Source organism: Neocloeon triangulifer, unplaced genomic scaffold (assembly GCF_031216515.1).
Source record: "Neocloeon triangulifer isolate White Clay Creek 2 clone unplaced genomic scaffold, ASM3121651v1 ptg000009l, whole genome shotgun sequence".
NCBI lineage: Eukaryota > Metazoa > Arthropoda > Insecta > Ephemeroptera > Baetidae > Neocloeon > Neocloeon triangulifer.
In genome coordinates this window covers 4,127,837-4,148,611 of record NW_026775551.1, presented here as the reverse complement: position 1 = coordinate 4,148,611, position 20,775 = coordinate 4,127,837, and the positions used below count along the sequence as shown (strand labels likewise).

Sequence of the window (20,775 nt, the reverse complement as noted above, 5' to 3'; positions counted from 1 at the left end):
AAAGACGACTTTTTTCTAAGATTGAGACGTCTTTATTCTGATAATTATCAATAATTATTATAAATATTAATATTTCCGTGATATTTTCAATACCATATTTATTTGATATAAACTTATTGATAACAACAAAAATATGATCTAATGGACCTGTATTTTTCAGACGTGTCGCAGACTTATCAGCTGCAGGTGCAAAATGTGTTCGTGGTGCGCGGCAACTCAGCGGTGCTGAAATGTTCCGTGCCAAACTTCATGAAAGGCCTTGTCGTCGTCAGTTCTTGGATGAAAGAAGATCCGGTGCTGGGACGAACTTCCATTCATCCTGGTGGAAGGTACGAGTTTTTTGCCGCTCTCATGAACTTGTCAAACAGGGCTGATTGATCTTTTCAATTTCTGACACTCCACTTTTTTACCACATATAAATAAAGTATCTTCAAAAAGTGTGAACAATCAAAGCTGGGCTATGAATTATTAATAAAAAAAAAATCTTGAACGAGGGAAATTGTCAAATTGAAACGATCACTTACAAAATAAAATGTGATTTTAATGTTTTTTTCCCTACAAAATATTGTAAATAATATTAACATAGTTCCTGATTTAATTTGCGTTATATTTTCAATACCAATTGAATTTTGTTTCAGGTTTACTATTACTGCCGGCGGTGCTCTGCAAATCAGAGACGTCCAGAACGAGGACGGATACACTCGTTTCATGTGCCAAGCGATGCACAAACTCTCGGGGGAGCGGCGCGTCAGCATGCCTGGCCAGCTTATCGTCACAGGTCGGAGCATAAAAGCATAATTTACTTTCTAAACTTGCCTGTCTCGTACATTTTCATTAGTCTTTCAGTTTTGGTGAAACAATATTGTTGAAAACTCCATTTTATGTTTGTATTTGCGCGGTGGATGCGAGCTTGAGCGTGGGTGAAAATTGCAATTTCAGATCCTGACGGCAACACGGCGCCTCGGATCGAGCAGTCAGTCTCCAGCATTAACGTGCCAGTCAACACGCCAGTCGATTTGATGTGTTCAGCCCGTGGATTTCCACCGCCCTCTTTTCGGTCAGCAAATGATTAACTTTTCAAAAATAAAAGCTTTTAGCGAATATTGCAAAATATGGAAAATGTAAAAATACCATCACAAAATCCTCTCTAAAAATCAGAAAAATGTCATTTTCATTGTTGTTAATTTCTCTATTTGGAGAAATTTTATATCATTTAAATAAATATTCAATAGAACTTGGAGTTTAAATAAGATTGAGAGCAATAGCAAATGATATTTAGTCACATTTTGTTGTAATCCATTCCAAAACTAAAAAATAAAACGTAAATTATTTGCCCTCTGTGTACTTTTCAATTGAAGGTGGTACCGAGAGAGTGGTTTGATGCAGCAGGAAATCAGCCTGGTTTCGCCTTTCATTCGACCCATGGGAAACGTGCTGCAGCTGCTGAGACCCCAAACTAGCGACTCGGGCCGCTACATTTGTGTCGCCAACAATCCACTCGGGGAAGACAGGCGAGACGTAAGTTTAGACTGATCATTTGCAGCCGAGGGTGGCTCAGGCACATTCGATTATCCCACCCAACTTTTAGCAAGATTGATTTCGAGCAAAGGGCCACGCTTATTCGCGCTCTCGAAATTGCACGTCGGTGGCGGCGATCAGTCGCAGAATCCCAATCGTCCCTGTGGCTTCATTGAATTTCATATTATTTCATTGAGTAGAAACATTGATGTATTAGAGCCACCAAATTTTTTAGCATCGAATTGATTTTTTTTCCCGACACCTTTCAAGCCAAAGCACAGGTCGGTTGGCAAGGGGTCGTGGATTTATTTGAAAAAAATTAGGTGAAAAGAACACAAAATTTGACGGATTTTGGCGTGGAAAAAACTCGGAAAAGTCAAAAGCTTTCCCGGAAAAACGCTACTGTAGTTTCAACTTAAAAATGGAATATCTCGGGTTCTAATTGAGATACAGAAATGCGGCTAGCACCAAAAATTTTCTTTTTACCTCCTCTTCAATCCTGAGGGGTCAAATAATCCAGAGGTCAAAGGTCAAGGTCATTTTTCAGGGGTCACACGTACAAAAAAATTCTAGCAAAAATATGCCACCTTCGATTGGGCTGAAATTTTTTTCTAAGATAGTCCTAACATGTAGGAACAACATATTAAAAATTCAGAATGGCATATTTTTTAGATTTTTTATAAAAAAATCACAAAGGTAAAAAAACGTGAATTTTTCGTATTTTGGCAATGGTCGGATATTGATTTTTAGAAATTTTAAGAAATTTTTTGAAAATTTAGGAATTTTTTGTCAATAAATAAATAAATTTACCCATTTTAGATACGTACTTTCTCAAAATAAATTTTTGATCATGAGCAAAATGCGAAAAATTCACGTTTTTTTACCTTTGTGATTTTTTTATAAAAAATCTAAAAAATATGCCATTCTGAATTTTTAATATGTTGTTCCTACATGTTAGGACTATCTTAGAAAAAAATTTCAGCCCAATCGAAGGTGGCATATTTTTGCTAGAATTTTTTTTGTACGTGTGACCCCTGAAATATGACCTTGACCTTGTACCTCTGGATTATTTGACCCCTCAGGATTGAAGAGGAGGTAAAAAGAAAATTTTTGGTGCTAGCCACATTTCTGTATCTCAATTAGAACCCGAGATATTCCATTTTTAAGTTGAAACTACAGTAGCGTTTTTCCGGGAAAGCTTTTGACTTTTCCGAGTTTTTTCCACGCCAAAATCCGTCAAATTTTGTGTTCTTTTCACCTGATTTTTTGCAAATAAATCCACGACCCCTTGCCAACTGACCTGTGCTTTGGCTTGAAAGGTGTCTCCCTATAACTCTATTCAATAATTGCACAGAAAAATTTAACAGTAATTCTCTTTAAATAAAGATAAATTTTTTTTTTAGAAAATTTAACTTTCGATTGCCTTAAATTTTAAATGAATTTAAAAATTCTTATTTAACACGTAAAGATTGTGAGGAAGAATGAGTTTATATTTAAATTAAAAAGACCTTAACAGTTAATTTAATTATACAGAACAAAAATTTATGATGGATTATGAATCGATTGCGCTGGTTGGCATTTAGGTGACTTTGACGGTGACCGCACCGTTGTCGGCCTACATCCGTCCGCAGCAGCAGATGGTGGACGCAGGGTCGGTGGCCAACATGAATTGCACCATCGCTGGAGACGCGGCCGGCCCTTTGGAGGTCGCGTGGTTCAAGGACGGACGACCCCTCAACATGGGTGGCCGCCACACTTACACGGAGGGAGGAAAAGTGCTCACCATTCACGGCGTGGCCAGGAATGACAAGGGCATGTACCAGTGCTTGGTCAGGGGAAGCGAAGACAACGCTCAGGGCAGCTCGGAGCTCACGCTAGGAGGTGCGATTTAAATACTGGAATTCAACCACATTTTGAATTTAAACTTTAATCCAATTTTTTTTTTAATTATAACGAATTTTATTTTATAATAATTATTTTAATAATTTTGTAATTTACATAATTGGAATCACAACTTTTTTTCATTTTTGCAAAGCCGTGGCTCCAGAGCTCCACGGCACCTTCATTGCTCAAACAATCCAGCCAGGGCCGAGCGTGTCCCTGAGATGTGCGGCCTCAGGGTCTCCTCACCCACACATCACTTGGCTGCTGGACGGTGCAGAACTCGGGGGAAGCAACGGCCTGGTGCTCAATTCCTTCCTGGCCTCCGGAGGCGACGTCGTCAGCCACCTGAACATCACCTCTGCCAGGGTCCACCACGGCGGACTTTACACCTGCCTCGCCTCGAATGCGGCAGGGACGGCGTCTCACTCTGCCCCGCTCAATGTTTACGGTAAGATTTTTATGTAATTGTTTAAATATTAAATTAATATTCTTAACATATTTTAAACATTTTTCTTATTTAAATTTTTATAAAAAATAATTCATTTAATTTTATAAATATTTAAGGCACTCTTTTGTTTTGTTCTGGTCAATTCAGGGCCTCCTTCTGCACGGCCTCCTCGCAACCTGACCGTCGTCGCTGGCACTGACGTGTACCTGCGTTGCCCAGTGGCCGGATTTCCCATTTCCAGCGTGACCTGGCGTCAGGGGGATTCATCTCTGCCCGCCAACCCTCGACAAAGGGTCTTTTCAAATGGCACCCTGCTCATCAAAAACGTCGAGGGTAGCATCGATAGCGGGAAGTACTCCTGCGTCGTTTCTAATACTCAAGGACAATCTGCACAATCCAGTCTTGGCCTCGATATCATGAGTAAGTTAAAAGTATTAAAATAATTAAAATTAGGAAAGCAGCGTTGTAATAAAATTGTATTTTACATATGTTTTTATGAGTTCTATTTAAGTTTTCAGTGATTAATTTAAAAGTAAATCCAACAAATTGGATTAAATTATTTTCAGAGCCGCCAGAAATTGCACCTTTTCAATTTCCGGCCACTCTTCGAGAGGGAATGCGCGCCCAGGTGTCGTGCAGCATCATCTCCGGTGACTTTCCCATTTCCATTTCGTGGAAAAAGGACGGCGCCCCTCTCGCGCCCGAGCCCGACGTCGCCGAGCAGCAACACCAATTCTTCAGCAACCTTCTGTTCATGAACCTGGCCGCGAGACACTCTGGCCAGTACACGTGCATCGCCAACAACGCCGCTGCCACCGCCAACTACACTGCCAGACTCGTAGTCAGAGGTGAGAATTTCTAAAAATTAAATCAATTTCGCCCGAATTAAATTTTGCCTCTGACACACAAACTCGGAGAGCAAATTGCGGTCCCCTTGATTTTGGAGCAAATTTTAGTGAAAGCCTTTCATGCGTTTTGCCCGCAGTCGCTCCAATGTGGGAACTCGAGCCCAAAGATACGTCCGTGCTCTACCAGCACTCTGTTGTCCTTCACTGCCAGGCGAGCGGTTTTCCGCACCCGACGTCCACATGGATGCGGTCCAGAGGTAAAGTTTTGAACATTTTCTCCATTCCAAACCAATAGAAAGATCAACATCGACGAAAGACAAAGCAGATTCTATTTGTTTACTACTGAAAAGGGAATAAATAATTTGAAATTATTGAGAGACGGATGGAGGCAAATTCAAATTGTCCAATTCGCCTTTAAAAATTTTCACATTGGAGATAATAGGGCGATCCAAAAGGCTAACTTGGCCCAGGCTAAATTAACCTGGCCTGGGCTAATTTAACCCGCCATTCAATTTTGCTGGTGTGCTAAGTTAGCGCGGGGCTAAGTCAAGTTAGCCTGGGCCAGGTTAGGCTTTTGGATCGCCCTCATTAAATTTTTTGCTATTACTTTAGCATTTTATTTTTATTTCTAAAGAAAATCGCCAAATATTTTTCTTGGCACAATAGATGTGCAAGAAATGAATTTTGGGATAACTGTTGTTTTTTTTACATATATAATTTATAATAGTTGTTAAATAGGCTTCACAGATTTTATTAAAATACTGGATTAAAAAAATTGTTTCTAATAAACAGTAAATAATATTTATACAAAAATTCTGCTTTTTAGCCAGTTAACAAAATCGTAACAAAATAAAGAAAAAAAATATCATTTAGTAAAATTTATAAATAAAGGTTTATTGATGGTGTGAATATTATTTAAAAATTCGCAAGGAAATTTTTTTATATATATTAATTTATATTTTGAAACTTGTTTTTGTATGAATTTCTTGCTAAGTAAAATTATTGTTATTATTACTGTTGATTTGTCCGCATTATTCCCAATTATTACATCACATTGTTTACATTCAATTCCTTTTGTTAAAAACAATTTAAAAAAAAAAGGGAAAAAAACTAGCAAGAATTTAGCTAAAACTTCCGAGATAAAAAAGACCCCATCTGCCGCAGTGAAAAGTTAAATAATTTTAATAAATTAATCAAATTAGAAATCTGCTTTTTTCTATAAAATTTTCATTGTGAACCGTTTCTGAGCGACTCCATTTCTCATGAGCAGATTGCGACAGATTGTTTTAAATTGAATCAAGTGACCTTAGTAACATTAAGAAAGACCCGTCGTGCTTCCCGCGAGCGGGTATGCGAGAGAAATAAAAAGGAAGCACCCTAGATTCAGAGTATGGCAAAAAATCGCGCAGGCCTTGCTTTCATGTGAGTCACGTAGGGGCCAAAACAATAAAGTTAAGACTTGCTACAGGTTCGGCGTCAGACGAGTTCGTCCCTCTGCAGCCTGGTCCCCGTCAATTCATCGCTAACAATGGCTCCATTGTGATCCACGCGGCCGACTCATCTCATCAGGGCCACTACATGTGCCAGGCAAACAATGGCATCGGCCCCGGACTGAGCAAATCAATTTTCCTCAGAGTCAGTGGTGAGTGAGAAACACGCCCTTTTTGTCTCTGATTTTCTCTACGAAATACAAAACTTCTATTTTTCTGCTTCTTTCAAGCTGTTTGATTATAATTGATTGTAATTAAAAACTAATGAACTAAATTTCATGCGATGCTAGCAAATAATTATGCAACGGAATCTTAATGTTATCAAACAATCTACTTGCGGGTTTTGAGTAGAAATCCTTTTTTTGCATGAGTTACAATATGGAAATAAATTTTTCTTCACAAAAATTTACTTTTATGGGCCTCATTAGAATCTCGCCGGTCCTTAAACGATGGTACAGCAAACAGCATCAATTTTGATTTATGCTTTTTTAAAGTTTTTATTTTAAAAATAAATATGAAATCAATAAAAAAAATTGACTTTTTTAAGATGCAGTATCAAAATTATTGAATCATATTTGGAATCAAAAATAATTTTAATACCTTTTATGATCTTTCAATAAAATTTTATTATAATAGACAATCAATAAAAAAGTTAACGTAAGAAGACGTCCTCTGACACAATTATCAGTTTTAATTTCGTATCAATATGAGCACACCTGATCAAAGCTCAAAAATATTTATACTCTTTTAGGAAAACACATTAGAAATTGTTTAAATAAACAGCTAGCAAAAAACAAATTAAATTGTTTTAATTAAATAATAAAATAAAATAACAATGTAATGTATAAAATTAAAATAAAATTATATATAATTATATAGGCAGATAGTTTAAAAAGCATAATTCAAAGAAGCGATAAGATTTATTATTAACTTTTAAAATGAAAGTTGTTATAAAAAAATTTATTTGTCACATTTTTTAAATGAAAATTTGATGTCTGAAGAAATAGCCGCTATAAAATCAATAATGCCAAAAAAATTGAATAATAATTTATCTATCACGCCAGTTCCAGCACATTTCAGCCAACGGGCGATCAACCAGAGCGCCGTGGCGGGCGAGTCGACGGTGCTCGTGTGTCCCGCGCTTGGAGACGCGCCGCTGCGAGTGACGTGGGTGTCCGGGCCGCGCTCCCTGTCCATGGGGCAAATGCGCGAGGTGTCGACGACCGGGGGCGGCGTGGCGGCCGAGCTGCACCTGAACGCCCTCACGCGCCGCGACACCGGCGCCTACCGCTGCGTGGCCAGCAACGAGTTCGGCCAGGACGAGCTCACCCTCCACTTGAACGTCAAGGGTACGTACGAAGGAAATTGCATGTGTCACTTGCCGCGCTAAAGAGGAAATTAAATGAGCGAGCGCCAGACGATCTGATGTGCATTTCGAGCTTTGTTTGCGGTGGGAAAATGAATCGCTTTAACCCTTTCCGCGGATTGAGGATGTTTTGCAAGTTAATCATCTGGTATTTTGCTTGTGACGTTTTGCATTAGGAATTTATAAAATGGATTTGGATTCCATTAAAAAAGATCAGGAATCGCTTTTATTTATAATGTTTAAATTTTATTAATACTCTTTAAGCATACAATATATTTTATCCACAATTTAATGTGAGCTTCAAATTCTTTAAGAAATTTTCTTAAAATATTTAATAATAATTTATTTAATAAACGTTTAATTTTATTTTCAAAAAAAGCCACATTAATTATATGGTTTATCTCATTAAATTCATTTTTTTTTCGGTGTCTCTGCATTCATTTGTAAGAGAAAAATCTGCATCACTGTTTAATATGAATAACATGCTTGCCGGCTTGAAACTTTCAGAGCCTCCCGAATCTCCGACCGGAGTTGCTCTTCAGGAAGCGACGAGCAGATCAATTACCATTGGATGGTCGGCTCCGTATTCAGGTCATGCAGCAATTTCACATTACGTGGTTCAATATAGAGAACAACACACTACGCTTCCAGCCAGGTAAACGCTCTTGGAATATCAAATTTATAGGCAAGGATTTGGTTGAGTGCATGACTTGGTACAAAATTAAAAAAAAGCCCATCATTTATGTCAGTACAGCAGCAAACATCCTTTTTCCAAACACTTGTTTTCAATGTAGAAAAAAATTTCTGATCAAAATGCGATAGTTATACACTTTTTTAATTTTTTTTTTTTATTTCTTCATTTCACTTTTTTTTAAGTTATATATTGGCAATAAAAAATTACAGAGAGACGGTGTGTGAATGAATATTTTCTCAAAATATTCATTACCTGTGCAAATGTTTTAGTAAAAAGAACAAGGAAATGTAAAGATTTGGCTTTTTCTTTGATGCTGAAATTGGTTTTTATTCAAAAGAAAATGGGCTCTATCAGTTTTGGTCACGATCTGTGACCATATTTCATGAGCAAACGTTCAATTTTCGTTACGAGGAAAAACTCAATCTTTTAATTTTTATAATCATCTCCTCTTCTTTAAATAAAAAGGGCAATAAAAAGCTAGAAATTTTTAAGGAAGCTTTTTCCTAGTTGTAAAAATTTATAAAATATTGCAAAACTAAGAATTGTGACTCAATATAATTCTTTTCTAAATACATTAAATTTTTATGCGTTGGATTTATGCAAGGGAAATAAAGACAACAGAGAAACATTAATAAAATAAAATAATTGAAATTGTTAAATCTTTTGTAAGAAGTGTTTCTAAGAAAGCATATTAACGAACATATACATATTATCTATAAATACTCTAAAATTTAACAGTGAAATAAAGAAATAAAGAGCAAAAATCACTCTCACGACTTTCTAATTGAATAAAATAATTATTCAAAAAGAACAACTACCCAACCGCTGAAATTGCATAGAAGCTATTTTTATTTTAATTAATTTGCTTTTTTTAATACAAAATTTAAATGAATAAAAATTTTATTTAATAATTATTATTTATTTTGTTTATAAAATAAGCAATAATTTTGCAGGTATTTATTAGAAAATAAATAATAATTCCCATTTCAATTATCGTCAATACGCTTTTAAAATAAGATTTTGCTTTTGTGAATTCACGATCTTTAAATGATTAAATCAAAATGAAATTTTGCATGTGAATGACAGCATAAGTCCCCCGAACTCGCCGGAGAGCACGTGGCAGAACGCGACCGTGGGCAGCGATGTGAGGAACGCGCGCGTGTCCGGCCTGCGACCGGCCACTGCCTATTTGCTGCGCGTCATGGCCGTCAACGAAGTGGGCCTCGGCGCGCCCAGTCAGCCCGCCCTGCTGGCACTGACCACCCAAGAGGGTAAGCAACCCGCCCACCGCAAAACGACTGCAAATTAAGTAATTTATCTTCAGCGCCGAGTGGACCACCTGTCGACGTGTCCGCCGAGTCGAGTTCGCCCGACAGCCTACAAGTCAGATGGAAGGTCAGCCAATTCTGTGATTTTTTGCTTCCTAAAGAGCTTCGCTTTCGCGCTCAGCTGCTCTCTCGACGGTTAAATCGGCCGTGCTAAAGGGTCGCTTCAGCCGCCGAAAGAAGGAACGGGAAAATAAATTTTTATTTGCCATTGCGCTCAGGCCCTTAGGGTCGTCAATTGCAGGCACAGACTAAAAGAAAGCAATCATGATTTGTTTGGGAATTTTTTTTCCTTGGATAAACATAAGTCATTTGCTTTGATTACGTTTTGAAACTAAATTTATAAAATGCAGCAAAGAATTGATTTGTCGGTAGAAAAGGCAATAAAACTTTTAAAAAATGTTGATAAAAAAAGTTATTGAAGATGAAATTCAGGTTAAAATTCACTAATTTTTTTTTATATATATATTTAAAATTTTTATTCAATCTTAAAGAGAGCTTAGAATTGAAATTTATCACATTTCCCGGATCTACTTTACAAAAAAGTTTTTACTTTGAATATACGGGTGATTAAAAAAAAAATTTAAATGAGACAATATATTATTTGGTGCAATTCTAGTGCGAGTTCATAATACAATGAAAAAAAAAAATAATTATTTAATCTCCTCAAATATTTTTATCTTTTTAAATAATCAAGGGATCTAAAATACTTTTGTGAAAATTTTAGATCTTTTGATTAATTTTTAGGAAACCTAAATACTTGACCTTTCGTAAATAATAAATTGGTTGTGTTTGCCTCATTTTGTGGCTTTGTTAAATTTTTTGAGGGTACCGTTTGTGCTCAAGTCTCATCAAACTTTTGTGACTAATTACCAAGCAAAATTGATGACGCGTTGTCGCAACAAACAAATGGTCTGCGGTCGCCCATTAAGCAAACCTAATTTTCTTTCGCCCCGCAAACGACCCTCGCCCGGACGAAGGGTCGCTTGCTTGTCACTTATTGTCGCGGTGCCAAGCACGTGCGCGCTCACAATATAAACAGTCTGGGGCGCAATTAGCCGTAAGAGGTGCTTGGTACGTGTGTATGTTTGTGCTGAGAGAGAACTTGATATTTTGACAGCCGCCCGCGTCGACCTACTCGAACGGCGAAATCCTCGGCTATCAAGTGGCGTACAAGGAGGTGTCCGCCCTCGGCGAGTCGCCGCCGCAGCTGCGGAGGGTGAGGGGCCGCAACCGACTCGAGATCAACCTCTCCGACCTCAAGCAGTTCACCAGGTATCAGATTACTGTCAGGGCATTCAACCAAGTTGGACACGGACCCTCGTCGCCGCCGCTCATTGTCACGACCAAGCAAGGGGGTGAGAAATCTTACTCATTTCTTACATTTTTTCTTGAAAATTCGCTCTTGCAGAGCAATTTGTTTTTTGGGAAACAACAATACTAATTAAATTTAAAAATTTTGATTTAGAGTTATAAAAATTCACAATCAATTCAATACAACAGGAATTTTTTATTGAAGGATTTAAATTTATTCATAATTTGCAGTTCAAAGGTTAAATGTGGGGATCTTTTATTTATATAAAAACTTGAATATTTCTTTAAAACGTCTAAATACATGTAAAAACCATTGTTTGATTTTTAATAATTATTTTCATTATCTTATTGACCAAAAATAAAGAGAAAGAAAATTAATAAACAATATATAAATATTAGAAAATAATTAAATAAACTAAAATAATTTTTATTAAATGTTTTTAATATATCTTTTCTTTATAATATCGTTCTTAATAAATTTCATCATAAAACCTTAATTTTTTTACATATTGATTTGTACCTTTTTTATCATATTTAGTTATTTGTCTCATTTTACATCACTATTTATATAATTTGAATTTTTTTTTAAAATTAATTATGCAATGGCAATGACTAAAAATACGGGCTCATTTATAGTGAAAACAAATAATGCAGTTCCAGAATCAGCCCCCACAAATTTCCGCTGCAAAATGCAATCATCCCAGAGTATCTGGACCCGATGGGACCCACCGCCTGTTGAAAAAAGAAACGGAATTATTGAGGGCTACAAAGTGTTTTATCAACTCGTTTCCTCATATTCAATTGGTAGCTGACTTCTGTGTAAAAGATGAAATTACCATTAAATATTTTCATTCCTCAGACTTGACGTCAGAAGTTGAGGTTAAGAAAACAACCAACCTAGAGACGAGCATCCATGGCCTCTCCTATTACGGCAACTACAGTTTGAGGGTGGCGGCGCACACAGCCGTCGGGGATGGTGTGCGGTCGGCCCCGATTTTTTGCACCACTGACGAAGATGGTAATAAATTGAGCCCATAACGTTCCCTTTTTTCCTCAGGCTAATTTACTTTTTGGCAGTTCCTGGTCCACCTGAACAAATTAAGGCCGTCTCCATGACGTCGGAGAGCATCTTGGTCACTTGGTCGCGACCGGCTCGGCCTAATGGGATCATCACGAGATATCATGTTTACATCAACGCAGTGCAGCAAAGCGGACCAAAAGTAAGCATTGTTTTTATTTATATATTTATTTATTAATTTATTTTTAACTGTTTAATTTAATGATTTGATAAATTCCTGTGTGGGTTGATTTATTTTCATCTGTAAGTAATTTTATTGTAAGTGCTCATTCTGGAATAAAATGGAATTTTTTTATTCCATAGTTTTTTTTTCCAGCGACGAAAAAAAATATTTTATTTGAATGAACGTTAACACTACAACTGTTAGGCAACCTGCTGGGCCTCCGTGCGCAGCAGGTTGCAGCACGCAATCGAGATAAGCTCTCCCCTCCTTGGTTTCATGCCAAATTATAGGCAGAGATTGCCGAAGCCATTCATTTCACAGCCAAATGTAATATTATCCTCTTTCAGGAGGTAATCAAAGAGGTTGTTTTCGGCGATCGCGATCCCACTTTTGAAGCGCGCAGACTGAAGGAATTCACAACTTACGAATTCTGGATCACGGCCTCTACAAGAGTGGGCGAGGGTCAGCCGAGCGCCAAAGTCACCCAGTCACCCGTTTTGCGAGGTGAATAAATATACATATTATTTTCCCCAGAAAACTGCAACCCGAAATTCCATTTTCAGTCCCTGCTCGCATCGCCGGCTTCTCTCGAAAGCACGTCGTCAACTTGGGCCAGGCAGTGAGCCTGAGTTGCATAAACGTGGGGCTTCCAGCGCCGGAGAAAGTTTGGAAGTTGCAAGGACGAACCCTCAGCTCATCCGACAGCGCCAATCTGCAAATTATGCCTGACAACAGCCTTTCGGTGGCTTCGGTCGGAACTTCTGACCAGGGAAACTACACGTGTCACGTCGAGAACATTTACGGCAAGGACGAGATACATTACGAAGTGGTTGTTAGGGTGGCACCTTCCATTCCAACCCTGAACGTGCTGGCCGCTGGAAGCAGTAGTCTCACTCTTCAGTGGAGACTCACCGACGACGGAGGCAGCCCAGTTACAGGTAAATACAATTTAAAACAATTTTTTTCCATAAATTTAATTAATTTTTATTAAATTATTGAAAAACTTAAGTTATAAAAATTATTTTCTAAATCTTATAAAAATTTAATGAGCTATGATTTCATCATTGCAGCCTTTGTAATTCACTATAGAAAGGAAAACGCCATTGAGTGGCAACATCACATGGTGGACGCAGACAGAAGAAACTATGTCTTATCAAAATTGGCCTGTGGAACATCCTACAACGTCCACATTTCTGCCATCAACAAAGTCGGCAAAGGAAAGCACAGCCCCACGACCTCCGTTTCAACCAAAGGATCTGGTAAATTTTTCATTGTATTTTAATATCAATTTTCTTGATAATTATTAAAAAATATTCAGCTCCGAGAGCGCCGACCCAAGAGGAATTTCTCGAAGTCAACTCCACCTGCGTGACCCTTTTCTTGGACTCGTGGCCCAGTGGAGGGTGCGCCATAAATTACTTCACTGTGGAGCTGCGGGAAGCTCGTCAGGGTGTGCCGTGGACCCTGATTTCCAGCAAAATCTCACCAGACCAGGGAGAAGTGACTTTGAAGGACCTTCATCCCTCCCGATGGTACTCAGTCAGGGTTGGTGCGCAAAGTGACACCGGTTCTGCCCAGCAAGAATATCTTTTCGCCACCAGAAACTCTCTTGAAGGTAAAATAATTTTGGCTTTTCCGAATTTTGGTGATAATTTTATTTATTTTTAGAAATCGTTATGCCTGACATGGAACCCCAAAGGCCGGGATCGCAGCACTCTGTGTCCTTCACCGACCCCACTGTAATTGTGCCAATCATCTCTGGTCTCATTTGCACAGCCGCTGTTGCTGTCTGCGTGTGCATAGTTGTCAGGAGGAGGTTGTAAAAATTTAAAGAAAATATTTGTTTATAATTTAAATTAAAATAAAAATTTTTAGGCAATACGAGGGCTACCAGCAAAGCTCAAGCAGCAGCACTAGCGTGACCACGGCAGAGCAGAACCGGTACTTGGGGAAAACGCTCTTGATGGAAATGGAAAACAAGAGGAACGCGGACCAGCAGCACCACCGAGGCCAACTTTACTCGCCCAGCCCTGCACGTAAGGCAGCCGATTCTTCCCTGAGCTGTCACAAAGGCAGTGATACCACTTCCGGTATGCCCCTCACTTTCTCGCACGTGCTTTGCTCTCTTTGAATGGCCACAATTACTTTTAACTTTTAATTGCACCAAGAATTACTTTAATTTTTTAAAGGCTTCCTTTTCATTTTATGGTATAAAAGTAATATATTTCTCTTCTTGAACAGATTTTTTGTTTATTTCATGCAAGTTATTCAGAAAAGAGGCAATTTTTTTTTTAGATTGACGCTATTTCTAGATTCATTGGGATAAAATTGTACAAATTTTAAAATCATATGCTCATTCAAGGGACAAAGATAAGAAAGAATTGATTTTTTAAAAGAATAACTAATTATTGCACGGCTTCCCCTTGCTTCCAATTTCTCCTATTGTTTCCTATCTTTAAATTGAATGTTGAATATTTGTTTTTAATTTCATTTTATTACTATCAACGAAGTCCTATTTCTCCTGCGATTAAAATTTTAAACGGTAGAGGTGGTAAATTTGATTCCAGCCCAAGACTATGAAATCTGCCCTTACGCGACGTTCAGCCTGAACACGGCGCCGCCACCGCCGCAGAACAACGGCCACCAGACGATGGACTATTGCATGCAGTTCCAGACGTTCAGCCAGCAGGACTGCTACGCCGGCCAGCCGAACACGTCGTCGTTGGCCTCGGCGCAGACCAGCAGCTACAAGGGCGGCGGAGGCGCGGCCAACAAGGAGTACTACTCGCGGGTGCGCCGCAAGTCCAACGGCCGCATCATGACCAACGCCGGCGAGGCCACCTGCTTACCAAAACGTACATCCAATAGCCCTCCAGATGGTCTCAGTTTAGGTACACTCCCTGTACCTAAAACCTTGCTCCTCTGATCTTAAAAAAAAAATTATAAAAAAAATTCCCTGACCAAGAGACCTAGATTTAGAATTTCACAATTTTTGTTCTGCCAATTTACTTCTGAAATGTGTTTTTGAATATTTGCAGAGATTTCTTGCATATCAAGCCAGCAGACTCTGCCTTTGAGCAGTACTGCTGGCGTGTCCTCTTCGAACGGGGGTCGGAGTCGGCAGAGCAGGCACTCGCCGCCACCCATGGGACGTCCACGAAGTTGTGCCATGGCTGACAGTGCTGACTCGCAATCGGACAGCAGTGCCAGCAGGGTGAACGCCAACTTCAGCTCCAGATCCACATATCACTTGCACAGTCAAAAACAAGGTAAATCATATTTTTAGCAAACAATAAATAAATTTAATTGTTTTTTCTAAATTACTCTTAAAAAAATTAATGCAAAGTGTCATTTTTCTTTTCTATAATTTGTTTTAAATTTTCTTTTGTATGTAAATTTATGAAATTTAATAAATTTATTATATCACCATAGGTTTCTTAAGTTAAATAAATTATAAAAATTACTTTTAATATGTATACAATCTTATTTATTCAATTTATTTGGATAAAATTATTGTTATATAATGATTTTTTTTTAATTTGGTTTTATTATTATTAATTCTTCTTGGATAATACTAATAAATCTTTAATCGGAAATAAAGTAAAAAAGTAGTTTAGGATTCACGCTGATTTTAAATGCAATGCACAACACCAAATTATCCTTCCATCAAATTATGAAACACTCATTACATAGAACATTAATTAAAACTAAATCACACTTTTTCAGACAAAATGTATGAGCGGGACTCGAGCACCGAGTCGGCCGAGGCGTCGCCCGAGGTCACGCACAGGTCGCGCAGATGTGAGGGGCCAACCAGGTAGTTCAAGTAGGTGGCAGGTAGTTCGGCCCCTTGCACCCCCGAGCGCCGCCAAGAGCTGGTAACACTGACGCAGCCCTCTCGTTGCAGGCGGCCAAGTGGTGGCGGAGCCCTGGGCCAGAACCCCCTCCAGCCGCCCTCGGGCTTCTCGGACTCCCACGAACTGTCCGAGGCCGAGTGCGACCGGACGGAGCGAATTCCCAGCACCAGACCCCGAGTGGACTCGCACCAGATGCCGGGACTACCCCTTTTCCGTCACGAGCAACTCGAGCAGGAACTCGTTTCTTTAGTTAAAAGGTGTGATATATGCACTTCCCACTTCTCTTTAATTTGAATTTAAAAAAAAAAAAACATAAAAGTCTCAATATTAATTTAAATTTAAATTTTATTTTGTTATTATATCTTTGTTCAGAGTCAGGCCAAGACAAAGTGTCTTATCAGCCTGTGCCCTTATGAGCTTGCATAATTAATTAATTAATTTTTTTAGCAATATGTTGTTAATTTATATTATAAAGAATGATGAACAAAAATATTAAACAAATGAAATTTAGCCCACTTAAATTGGATAAGAATTTAAATTTTTAATTTGCTGCGACAGCTGCCCTTAGAAGCAACCATACCATAAAATATTTATAATTATATTAAATCTTAATAGTCTTAAATAGGAAAAAATGAAACTATACTTACAGAAAATATTAATATAATGTAAAAAAATGTATATTAAAAAAATAATATTTTGTTTAAATATAGAAAATGTGATAAAAATATAGTTATAATATCATATAACTTATTTAAATTATATAATTAATATTATATTTAAAAAATAAAAAAATATATGTATTTATAATTATATTCATTACAGGTACAGAAATGAACGAGACAAGGAGAAGCAGGACTACACCATTCACGTCTGAATAGACTGAGCGCTGACTAAATTAGGATAATGAACATTATGTGCGCGATTTTAAGTTTTCCATTTTTAATAAAAAAAAATTCATAAAAGTTCTATACTCAAGCTTCTTAAAACTGCTACTGGAAAATGGAAATTTTTGTCCAAAATAATCAGTGTTACACACCAGAGAAACCCTGACACGATTTAATGAGTTGCTTTTAGCCTATCGTTGTAATTTGTAACAAAAATATCGTTGCTACCCCCATTGTGATTAAAAGTGATAAAAAAGATTGTCATCAAAAGCTTACATGTGTATGAAATATGACTAAAATATTGGCAAAAGTTATAAAAATGTTCTGAACGTGTGGCGAAAAAATGCCAAAAATGTTTTAAAAAATAAAGTTTTTATTAAATCTCACTCACCCTTTGTATGTGAAAATGATTTGGTTTAATTTTAAAATTTCCTTCTTTATGGTATTTTTAAAAGTCTGTTGATAAAAGTATGCAAACAAAAAATATTAGTAACAAGTCGCTCTGCAGGTGTTTGTTGTTTTCATTAAAGCGTTTGGACAAACACATTTCTCAAAAGTAGCACCTGTCGAGTCAGTCAAAGGCGGACGAGCGCACTGAACGCTGCTAATGGCGCTCTACTTTTAAACAACTCTCAAAATGACAGGTATAGTTCAAACTTTTTCAAACTTTGATTAAAATAATTTTATTAACACGGTAGTTGGAGACGTGCCTGTTAATAATCGACCAAGCCTGCCAAGAGTTTTGTCATTTAGCAGGAGAGAAAATGATTTTCAACTGAAGTCTGCTGCATATTTAAATGAAGGTTTTGAAGCAGACGAAACTAATTTGCACGGTTAGAATATTATTTTAATTTTTTTTTATAACTAAATAGGCAAATTTATTATTATTTTTGTAGCGAAAACTCCAAATAACAAAAGCGAAAATTCTCAACCATCATTTGGTCCAAATGGAAATTCAATCAAGTAACTCTGAATTTAAATATAGAAATTCATGGTTTAATTTTGGATGATTTTCATTTAAGAATATGCGCCACAAATGTCTGGACAAAGTTGAGACAATCATCCTTCATTCCAACGCGATTGCGAGCGACTAGACTAACTGCACTTTGGTTGCTGGGCTTCGCGTCATGGGGAACAGTTCGCGACTCTATATAATAACGTGATCACCAAATGTCTTATTAAATTTTTTCACAAGGTTCTATTGCTGGTCGGCGCGGACGCAGCTCCGCCGAACGGAAAGTTGTGGCTTTTAATTTTGCTTTCGGTTGTGGCAAAAGCCGGCGGGTGGCTCGCGGTGCAATTGCGGCTGCCTGGGCTGTTGGGGATGCTCCTGGCGGGGATGGCCCTGCAGGCCGCCGGAGTGGTTTCAATTGAAGGTCCGTACTTAGGTCTCATCAGAGTAATAAGGTAATAAAAAAATATTTAAATGATCTGCAAACAATTAATTAATTACTTTTACTCTAATTCCTCAAATTGTTATGTTAAAAATTATTTTTTTTTTTTAAATTAGGAAAGCTTCCCTGGTCATAATTATGATGCGAGCTGGATTGGATTTGGACCCCAATTCTGTTAAGAAATTGAAATTCACGATTTTGAGGTTAGGCTGGATGCCCTGGGCAGTCGAAATGTGCTGTGTTGCAGGCATGGCAAAGTGGCTTTTTGACATGACCTGGTCTTGGGCCTTCATGCTAGGGTAAAGTAATTGCTCAGTCAAATGTGCGCAACCCATATCAACACAGACATATTTATATGAATTTTATTCAATTTTTTTTTTCTCAATTTCTTCTTCAAAAATCAGTTGTTTTTCTCGAGTTTCATTGTTAGATTTCATCTTGCGGATTTAGATTTTCAAAGCCTTGGAAAATACGAAACCGGTTTTTTTTTCTAAATAGTAAAATATTAGTGTAGGTTGGCCTCAGAATCCAATGCAAATTCAATAGAAATTTATTCAAATTCATATATCTGTGTTGTGCAGTAATTCAACTTTTTTTCATAAGTTCTATTGAAATATTAGTGCTGTGGAGGCAGCAGTGTCACCAGCAGTGGTTGTTCCAAATTTGATTTTGCTGAGAGAAAAGGGTTTCGGCGTGGTTCAGGGTGTCCCAACCTTGGTGCTCGCGGTGACGGGAATCGAGGATGCGATTTCCATTGCTACTTACGGAGTTATCACCAGCATCATGTTTAGCACAGGCAAATTAACAATTATTATTTTTTTTATAGTTTTTAAAATAATTTACTTCCAGGGTCTCTGGTATTTTCAATTTTGCAAGGCCCCCTGTCCGTTTTCGCGGGCATATTAACAGGGGTGCTGATTGGATTTCTATCAAAGTTTGTCCCTGATAAAAATGACGTAAATAAATTAAATTATTTTGATTTTCCCGTAATAAAGATTTCCCAACAGCCGTACGTGATTTCGATTCGCGTTTTTCTTCTCTTACTCGGCGGCCTGGTGGCCGTTTTGGGCTTCGACCGCCTCAGTTTGTCCGGTGCGGGGCCGCTGGCCGTGATCGTGGCCGCCTTTGGTGCAGGAACGGCCTTCGCCTACCAAGGCTGGCCGGTCGGCCAAAATCAAGTCGCCCTAACTTTTGGCGTGCTCTGGCAATTTTTCGAGCCAGTCGTTTTTGGCCTCGTCGGCGCTCAAATCAACGTGGTCGAGCTCCCAGCAAACACGGTTGGACTTGCGGCCGCGTGCGTTTTCGGACCAGCACTGGTAATGGAAAAAATAATTTTAAATTTAAAACCTTTTTTATTTTCTGTCCTTATGGAGAAATACGTAAACAATAAAATGAATTTTTGTATTATCTTGTTTGTTAAAGGTGAGGTTTATTGTCACGCTGGTGCTTCTTTCCGGAAGTTCATTGAACTTGAAGGAAAAGTTTTTCGTTGCTCTGGCATGGATGGCAAAGGCGACAGTTCAAGTAAATCAAATTAATTAATTAAATTGAAGTTATTTCGGCATAATTATTTTAAAAGGCTGTTCTTGGACCTGCGGCACTTGACTTGGTCAGGAATACTGAAGACAAGCAGCTTGCCGAGTTCGCAAACATAATGTTTATCGTGTGCGTCATATCCATTCTGTTGACGGCACCCGTGGGCGCAATTCTGATTGCGACGACTGGGCCACGGCTCCTCAGAAAAGCAACGAACTCTGACGATAGGAGATAAAATTAAATAATCAGTTTTTAAAGTTCCTCATTGTTACTAAAGGTTGAAATTTTTAAAATGTAATTAAAGAGTGAAAAAATTATAAATTTATATTTTTTCCGGCACCAAAATAGTGATAAGAAATATATTGCAAGGCAAACAAATATTGTTTTGTTATCAAACACTGGTGGCACAATGTAGAGCTGCACGATACATCAGAGAGTCTTTTATCAATTTGGTCCTTATCAGTGTGGTGTGCGGATTATTGAAAATGTCTGATTCTTCCTGTTTTCACATACCCCGCCCAAAGTTGAAGATATCAATATGAGATTTTCACCACTTTACCATCTTAGTTTGGAAGCGACTTTCCTAAATTTTTGACTAAAAATTTTCAAAATTGCGGGTTTTGCGGGACATTTTGGAAAAACAAAAAAACGTGATTATCTCAGCTTCTGGTGGTCGTAGAACAATTTTCCGGGTACGGCTGAACTCGTCTTAGCAAGTTCTACAACTTTGCTGTTGAATGTAAAATTTTAAGTCAAAGGTCAAGGTCACTTTTGGTGACCTGAAATTTTCAAACTCAAATTTGGAAATGTGCTGCATGATGAAAATCATTTTTGAGATAGCCATTCGATTTATCATGAAATTTTACGTAATATATGTCAAAATTGCGATGTTGATATTTTTAGTTTAATTTAAATAAAAATAAGAATATTAAAAAACGTAGTTTTTCGCACCTCGGCAGGCAGTGTCAACAATATA

General features: G+C 37.8%; 2 protein-coding genes across 8 annotated transcripts in view; both read left to right on the top strand.

Annotated features, from left to right (window-relative positions):
* LOC132195450 (cell adhesion molecule Dscam2-like) overlaps nucleotides 1-17,270 on the top strand; it is an 82,293-nt gene extending 65,023 nt beyond the window's left edge. For 2 of the 7 annotated variants that reach the window (XM_059617451.1, XM_059617454.1), the window contains 29 exons: nucleotides 161-329; nucleotides 639-778; nucleotides 940-1,057; nucleotides 1,359-1,518; nucleotides 3,102-3,399; nucleotides 3,554-3,850; nucleotides 3,998-4,270; nucleotides 4,417-4,698; nucleotides 4,836-4,955; nucleotides 6,167-6,340; nucleotides 7,253-7,537; nucleotides 8,062-8,209; nucleotides 9,335-9,519; nucleotides 9,573-9,643; nucleotides 10,694-10,931; nucleotides 11,542-11,691; nucleotides 11,747-11,905; nucleotides 11,965-12,107; nucleotides 12,476-12,632; nucleotides 12,692-13,066; nucleotides 13,199-13,387; nucleotides 13,447-13,743; nucleotides 13,797-13,944; nucleotides 14,004-14,218; nucleotides 14,696-15,019; nucleotides 15,167-15,397; nucleotides 15,855-15,945; nucleotides 16,036-16,242; nucleotides 16,808-17,270. In XM_059617451.1, the coding sequence (XP_059473434.1) occupies nucleotides 161-329; nucleotides 639-778; nucleotides 940-1,057; nucleotides 1,359-1,518; nucleotides 3,102-3,399; nucleotides 3,554-3,850; nucleotides 3,998-4,270; nucleotides 4,417-4,698; nucleotides 4,836-4,955; nucleotides 6,167-6,340; nucleotides 7,253-7,537; nucleotides 8,062-8,209; nucleotides 9,335-9,519; nucleotides 9,573-9,643; nucleotides 10,694-10,931; nucleotides 11,542-11,691; nucleotides 11,747-11,905; nucleotides 11,965-12,107; nucleotides 12,476-12,632; nucleotides 12,692-13,066; nucleotides 13,199-13,387; nucleotides 13,447-13,743; nucleotides 13,797-13,944; nucleotides 14,004-14,218; nucleotides 14,696-15,019; nucleotides 15,167-15,397; nucleotides 15,855-15,945; nucleotides 16,036-16,242; nucleotides 16,808-16,859 (5,696 nt within the window). In that variant the 3' untranslated portion in view covers nucleotides 16,860-17,270. Of the gene's footprint in view, nucleotides 1-160; nucleotides 330-638; nucleotides 779-939; nucleotides 1,058-1,358; nucleotides 1,519-3,101; nucleotides 3,400-3,553; nucleotides 3,851-3,997; nucleotides 4,271-4,416; nucleotides 4,699-4,835; nucleotides 4,956-6,166; nucleotides 6,341-7,252; nucleotides 7,538-8,061; nucleotides 8,210-9,334; nucleotides 9,520-9,572; nucleotides 9,644-10,693; nucleotides 10,932-11,541; nucleotides 11,692-11,746; nucleotides 11,906-11,964; nucleotides 12,108-12,475; nucleotides 12,633-12,691; nucleotides 13,067-13,198; nucleotides 13,388-13,446; nucleotides 13,744-13,796; nucleotides 13,945-14,003; nucleotides 14,219-14,695; nucleotides 15,020-15,166; nucleotides 15,398-15,854; nucleotides 15,966-16,021; nucleotides 16,243-16,807 lie in introns of those variants that run through there. The other 5 variants (XM_059617453.1, XM_059617452.1, XM_059617457.1 and 2 more) reach the window with 5 other exon arrangements.
* Nucleotides 17,271-17,436: 166 nt separating this feature from the next.
* Nucleotides 17,437-20,635, top strand: LOC132195383 (sodium/hydrogen exchanger 9B2-like). Its single transcript, XM_059617334.1, has 11 exons — nucleotides 17,437-17,513; nucleotides 17,568-17,702; nucleotides 17,766-17,832; nucleotides 17,892-18,006; nucleotides 18,065-18,276; nucleotides 18,380-18,562; nucleotides 18,884-19,059; nucleotides 19,113-19,219; nucleotides 19,271-19,579; nucleotides 19,686-19,787; nucleotides 19,843-20,635. The coding sequence occupies exons 1-11, from the start codon at nucleotides 17,507-17,509 to the stop codon at nucleotides 20,032-20,034; spliced, it is 1,605 nt and encodes a 534-aa protein (XP_059473317.1). The 5' UTR covers nucleotides 17,437-17,506; the 3' UTR covers nucleotides 20,035-20,635.
* The last annotated feature ends 140 nt before the right edge of the window (nucleotides 20,636-20,775 follow it).